The following is a 6,932-nucleotide window of genomic DNA, read 5'->3' as shown; positions in this document are numbered from 1 at the left end:
ATCAAATAAAAAAAGGCAAATTGAAAATAAATAATCTCATTTTTTGTGTGTTGACTGATAATAATCTCACCTTTAAAAATCCATGCCAGTGGTCCAACTTTTCGACTATTTTCCTCTTAATGAACCTTCGTTAAAAAACACTTAACGCTGTAATTTTTTTTTTTTTGCAAATTTCAAACCGACGTTTTATGGCTTTTGATCAAAAGAAGGATACGGGTCGATATGATTGGGCAAAAAAGATCCTGGCTAGGAACACCGTCCCCAGATCCATGACCTTTTTTTTGGGAAGAATTGAGGAACCTCATTGATTTTCACCGTATTTTTTTGTACTTCTAATGTTAAACTGATACATTTTAGTACGAAATTGATCTTTTAACCCGAGATTCACGGGACGACTTGTCCCCTCTAACACCATACTAAGCCAACCAAAGCAAAATTCTTTTTTAAAATCAAGCTAAGCCCCGAGCTCAAATTTTCAACCTATTTTAAAATTCAAGCTGAGCTCCTTGACTTGGCTCGAAAACAACCCTACAAATTTCAATCTACTAATACAAACATGATTATTATTTAACTATTTTCTTCATAATATATTCTAAGAATATAATTACCTGTTTTTTTAATCTTCTTGGCTAGCCCAACTAATTATCACAATGAAAATAAGGACTAGGCTTCTTTCGGGAGGTCGTCAGTTCGAATTCAAACAAAAACGGTTGTTTTTTACTACATGTGTTACGTCAGAAGGATCCAACTATTTTGGCGGCGTAACGGGTGTTAACAGAGAAGGGTCCTCAGAGGATCTGAGAAGAACCCGAAAACCAGGGTTTATACCATGAAAAAAACTTTATGAGGTTCTAAACAAACCAAATTGCAACAACCTAGCCATACACACAATCCAAGAAGAAATACACATACATTAACTTATGCGCAAAACATGCGAATAATAATAGTAGTGTTAGTTGGTTCTTGTACAGTACAGCCGTTTTCTCCGGCTTAGAGAAATCGAGGCGATTATGCTCTTGATTGAACTAATCCCACACCCAATTCCCACATCTACATCTACATGCATGTAATGTATCTCTATAACCATAACCTTCGCCACCGAGATTTACTCAATTTCCCCTTTATGGGCATGCGTTTTGTACACCCACTTGATCAATCCACCTGAATTTTGGTCCAGGATGGTTCATACGCACTTTATTTGGTCTCACGGAGGCAAACACGTCTTCTTGTGTGGTGATTTTACTGGGTATGTTTCATTTCATTTGGGGCTTGTTGGTGTGCTTATTAATTAATGTGATTTTGTGAAGGTGGGTTAAGTATCATCAGATGGTTCCGGTCGAAGGATCGTCCACCACTTTCATGACAATTTGTGATCTTTCACCTGGTCTGCACAAGGTAGTATTCAATTATTCAATTAGAGAGTTTGATGAAAATTGCTTACTAATTTTGGTGGTTGATTGTAGGATTTTAGTTGAATTTTGATGAATTAGTGATATTTCAAGAAATCAGGAAAAGATTATTTAGTTATATAAAATGTAAATAAGTTTATGTTATAGTTTTATAAATAATGATGGTCTTTATTTGGTTTCGTTTTTTTCTTTTATAAAACGTGTCATTTAGATGGTATGAAAAGCAGGGAGTTTTATAATGTGGATTTGTAAAAACTTAGATAAATGATATTAACATATGTAAGAAATCATGAAAAGATTCGAAATTTCAAATGTTTATAACATCGTTATTTTATTACTATGGACAATATGCAAAGAAAGTAATAATAAAATAAGAGTATATAACTAAAAGCAATTTAAGTTGATTTAAAATTTAATGAATTTAAGTAAAAAAATAAGTAACTAAATTTAGAGATTGGAATAGAGTTTTTCTTACTTTTTTGGTGGTTAAATGTTGAATGAAGTTTAAGTTCCTGGTTGATGGAGCGTGGAGGATTGACCAACAACAAATGTTTAGTGAAGATGAGACTGGAGTCAACAACGTAGTTATGGTCAAACAACCTGAGATTATGGGTCAACCATCGGTTGTTGTTGATGATGGTCAACCCGTCATGGATATTGACGGTATGGATGATCACAACCATGCTAATAATGTAAGTTTTTAACAATTTTTTTTGGATAATCCTTACCTTAATTTCAACTTTAACAATATTTTGTATGTTTGTTTGTTTGTTATTTTTTAGGCTTCATCGTCAAGCAATGTTAGTGCTCCTCGTCAAATTTTCCCTCCAGTAAGGGTTGAAGACATAGAAACGACCCGCGATCGTTTATTTCAACATCTGTCGTCTTACTCGATTTATGAGTTGATTCCAGAATCAGGCAAGGTTTGAGTTTTTTCCCTTTCACTTCTGTTTGTGTTTGAAATTACCTTTTTGCCCTTTGGTGTTATGCTCATTCTGTTTTCGATACCGTTTTTCATTTTAATGTTTTCTAGGTATTTGTGTTGGATGCTAGATTGAGTGTGGAAGAGTCCTTTCTCATTATGCATGAAGAGGTACCCAAAAAAAAAGATTTTGTCACATATATCATTTTATTTAGTAAGTTACATTATTGAATAAACTAATTACTTATAAAAAGTTAACTTTTTTTGGACAAAAAGTGCTTTGGGTCAACTCAACACGACCTGGTTTGGCCCAAATAAAAATTTACTCATTTATAACTTGTAATCTAGTTAAACATGTATAAAGTTCAAGAATTAAATCTATTAAAATTCAAAATTCTCATTATATTTCGCTCTTAGGGCCTTTCTGTTGCTCCTCTTTGGGATGAAGCCAACCATCAGATTTCCGGGATGATAACCGCATCCGACTTCATTTTGATTTTAATGGAGGTATGATAATATTAATTTTGGTTCCAAGGGTATTTAGGACATTTGGCTAATGATAAATTTTTCTAGTGATAATTTACATATCTTTTTGCAGTTACAAAGAATCCCTGCAGTGGCTGCTAATAGCATGCTTAAATTATCATCTATCTCTTCTTGGAAACACGGAAAAGTTCATCTTCAAAGAAGGCCGTTAGTCAAAGTAACATTTTTTACACCACAAATGACAAATTCTGTGATAAATATCATAAAAAACCAGCATACTTTCTCATTTATTACGAAAAAAGTCCCTCAACATAATTTTCGCAATTAAAAGTTGCACATGTCAGAAAAATATGAAAAAGTCATTGAACACAGGTTGCCTTATTAAAGTCCCTATTACTTGTCTAGAGTGCATGTTTTTATGAAAAAGATATTTAAAATAATGACTCATTAATTTATATATTTGTAAAAATAAATTGATATCGTTGCAGGTCAATTTGATAAAGCGACATTTTTAACCCCTTAAACTCGTAATTTTATTTTGCAAAAATGTCACTTTATCAGACTTTTACAAGTATTAAAGGTAGCGAATCATTGTTTAAAATATTTTTCACATATACACCCATTCTAGAAAAGTTTAGTGACTTTAAGATAGCAAAATGGACTCAGGGGACATTTTCTTGCTTTTAAAGGCATGTGCAAACTTTTATACGCCAAAATAGAAAGTATGTAGGTTTTTTATGATATGAATTGTTTACATACATTATAAAAATGTCGTATATGCTATCATTTACTTATAGTCCCCTTCCTTTTATTTTTAAACATAGGTTGATCCCGATGAGACCCTGAATGCGGTTGCATTTAATATCTTGCACAATCACGTATCATCGGTTCCTGTGATATATGTGCCAGAGGGTTCAACTCATCCAATATTGCTTCATGTGGCATGCCTAGGTGGACTCCTAAGACGTATGGTTTGAGTTACTTACCTGATCGTTTTTTTAAGTAAAGTTTGAAGCCTTTTGTGTTCACATGTTCTAACTTTTTCTTTATTGTGAAAACATAGATATAAGCAATCATTTTGACAACTGTATCAGTTATTTGCCTCTTTTGCAACGATCGATTGCCTCTCTACCGATGGGTAGTTGGATCGGAGAGATAGGTGGTTCACGGAAATTACTGACTTTACTCACCAATCAACTTTTAAGTGATGCTTTGAGTGTGCTACTAGACGGTAAGTACATATTCTTTAGATTATACTGGCGGTCTGTGTTTGTCTGTTTGGGTTGGTTTTGGTTCAAACCAAACCAAAAACTGAAAATTTGGTTTTTGAGATTTTGAAAACCGGTCAGTTTTGGTTATTCGATTTTCACAATGGGTTTGGTTTCGGTTTCTCGGTTATGCAAATTTGGGTCGACATATTGGGCCAAAGTAGTAAATTTGGGCCTAGAATGTTTTTGCTAACTAATGATTAATTGATTATTACACATTTGGGCCAAAATGCATGGGCTAAACCATTTATTACGGGTTTGGGTCGGTTATTTCGGTTTTTGTGGGTTTGGTTCGGTTTTTTCGGGGATGACTAGATGCCAAATCAAAGTCGAATCATAATTTCATTTTTTTTTTTTGAGAAAACATAAAACCAAACTGACGGTATTGGCTTGGGTTTGGCTAGTTTGGTTCAGTTATTTCGGTTCATGCACACCCTTGGATTACACTAGAGGTGGCAGTGATGAGCGGGCTGGGTGACTGACTGGTCAAAAAGGGTTATTGTTTGTACGGGTCGAAATGGGTTGGTTTGTCCTTTTTTAAAGATTTTATTAACAATAAATGTGTTAATTTTGATTATTAAAACACTGTTTTAAAGATAATAATTTAATTGTTTTGGAAGTAAAACGATTTAGGGGGTCACATATGTTAGAAATTGACTTTGGGCGACTTTCAACCCATTTGACCTTTATTTGATCCGTTTGAGATTAACGACAACCCAAATTGACATGTTCAAACCACTTGACTTGTTCAAACCGTTTGTGAGTTCAATCCATCAGTTCACATGTTGATTGCAATATCTCATTGTTTCTTTTCTAACTTGTGCAGAACATGTAAGCTCAGTGCCAATTGTTGATAATAAAGGAGCCCTAGTTAACATTTTCTCTAGAAGGTAATTTGTTATTTAGTGTTTTGACTGTTCAAATGATTTTGTTATTTATTTCGATGATCCACTAGATTTTATTTTGATTAAAACCTATGTTTACAGTGACATCACTTCATTAGCAAAAGGCAATGCATATGCACATATCCAACTTGATCGTGCAACCATAGCTCAAGTAAGCCTTGCCCACACTTCTCATGCAGAAAATTAATATTACAGGTGGCAAAATGGGCCGGGTAACAGGTCAAAACAAATAGTTTTAATCCGGATAAAAATAGTCTGGACTGGGTCTGCCAGCCAGCTAGGGCTGTTCAAAAAGCTTACAGCTTGTGGCTCAGTCAAATAAAGCTCGAAAAGAGTTAGTTTGAAACCGGCTCGAGCTGAGCTGGCTCGGTTTGTAAATGACCCAAGCCCGAGCAAAGGTAAGCTCGGTTCATTAGACCCGTTTAGCTGGTTCGTTAGCTCGTTTAAGTTAACGTCCAAATTTTGATATATATGAATTATAAGCCAAAGTATAACCCAACTTATAATATATATATATAAATTATAAATTTGGTAGTTTATTGATTATGCATTATGTGTATGTTAAAAAGATTATTATTCTTTTATATATGTGTCAAAATGTGTAAAAATTTAAAATTAATTTTTTTTAAAAATAAACGAGCTGGCTCAAGCTTTTTACGAGCCGATCCCGAACTCAACGCCTCAACATTTCAGCTTGTTTAGATAAACGAGATGAGTATGTGTGTGTGTGAATATGTGTAAAGTATGAAGTTATTTTTTAAAAAATAAACAAGCTGGCTTGAGCTTTTTACGAGCCGAGCCCGAGTTCAACATTTCATCTCTTAAGATAAACGAGCCGAGCCTGATCCCAACCTGGATCAATTTAAATAAACGAGGCTGCCTCGGCTCGTTTACAGCCCTATGGCTAACATGCCGTTTTTATCTATTATTCTGACTTTTGTAAATAGTTTGTGCCAGTTATTATTCAAAAAAGTATATATCTGACCCATTTCTTTGTTAGCTATTGGAGAGCAAAACCCAAATCGATGGATCGAAATTGATACCTAACTAATATAATTATTAGTATTATTTTTTTAGGTTTTTTTTTTAATAACACTGATTACATTTCCATGCTTCAGGTATTGCAACTGGTCGATAACACACATTCTAGATTTGAGACATGTACTCGCTCTGACACTCTATATCGGGTCATAAATCTTCTTTCCAATCCGGGTATGTATCTCCAAAGCATTTAGTTGAATTGCAGCTTGTGCATCTTTCATGCCGAAGTGTTTATTTATATTCTGCCTCTTTTAATGGACAAAATGGGTGGGTTTAGTAACGGTTTTGGGTCAAAACTCAAAACCACTAATTCTTTTATTTGAGACAACTTTTTTTTGAGAAAAAATTGTTTTTAATATATTAAATGTGTACCGTAGGAGGTGGCAAAAGGGTCCTGTAGCTGGTCGAGCCTAAACATGACACAAATTTTTGTGGGTTGGCATGAACATGACCTATTCAGCTTGAAGTTTTAATTTACTTGAAAGTTTTCTTTTTGCATATTAATGCTCTAAAGCTACAGATTTACAGCCAAAAATACAAATGTATAATAATTATGTTTGAACTATGACACTTGTTGGCTTGTTGCTCATTTTTATCTTTTAAATTTTGGCTTAAATATCCAATCAGTTTATAACATGGTACCATAAAAAATACATTCTAGACAGCTTTTCAATACATTGACCCATTAAGAGCGTTTCCTTTTTGGTAAGTTTTGTTTATTTACGCATTTGACACGTTACTTAGAGATATAACTAAACCTGACCCATGGTCAAAATTGCCCTCTTTTAATTTTGCAACAGGGGTGCGGCGTGTAGTGGTGGTTGAAGATGACACCCAGCGCGTATTAGGGTTGATCACATTGAGAGATGTGTTTTCTCTCATGTTTAGAGCTTTCCCTTAA

The 6,932-nt window shown here is 34.1% G+C and overlaps 1 protein-coding gene across 1 annotated transcript; it reads left to right on the top strand.

The window, feature by feature from the left end:
• Positions 1 to 1,164: 1,164 nt before the first annotated feature.
• Positions 1,165 to 6,932, top strand: LOC143620469 (sucrose nonfermenting 4-like protein). The gene is made up of 13 exons (XM_077092165.1): positions 1,165 to 1,246; positions 1,308 to 1,395; positions 1,913 to 2,101; positions 2,192 to 2,332; positions 2,443 to 2,502; positions 2,749 to 2,838; positions 2,930 to 3,034; positions 3,642 to 3,783; positions 3,881 to 4,048; positions 4,912 to 4,975; positions 5,072 to 5,141; positions 6,109 to 6,202; positions 6,832 to 6,932. The coding sequence occupies exons 1-13, from the start codon at positions 1,179 to 1,181 to the stop codon at positions 6,930 to 6,932; spliced, it is 1,380 nt and encodes a 459-aa protein (XP_076948280.1). The 5' UTR covers positions 1,165 to 1,178.

The sequence above is a fragment of the Bidens hawaiensis genome, unplaced genomic scaffold (assembly GCF_021521415.1).
Source record: "Bidens hawaiensis isolate Kalapana, Puna unplaced genomic scaffold, B.hawaiensis_p1.1 tig00002572_1, whole genome shotgun sequence".
NCBI classification, from domain to species: Eukaryota; Viridiplantae; Streptophyta; class Magnoliopsida; order Asterales; family Asteraceae; genus Bidens; species Bidens hawaiensis.
The sequence above is the reverse complement of the archived record's forward strand: the minus strand, read 5'-3'. Positions and strand labels throughout refer to the sequence as shown.

What these genes read in the sequence shown, in the direction of transcription:
- LOC143620469 (XM_077092165.1), top strand. Translation starts at nt 1,179, where the DNA reads ATGGTTCATACGCACTTTATTTGGTCTCACGGAGGCAAACACGTCTTC. An exon ending in ATCACAACCATGCTAATAAT is followed by an intron (nt 2,102 to 2,191) that starts GTAAGTTTTTAA and finishes GTTATTTTTTAG; the next exon opens with GCTTCATCGTCAAGCAATGT. An exon ending in TTCTCATTATGCATGAAGAG is followed by an intron (nt 2,503 to 2,748) that starts GTACCCAAAAAA and finishes TTTCGCTCTTAG; the next exon opens with GGCCTTTCTGTTGCTCCTCT.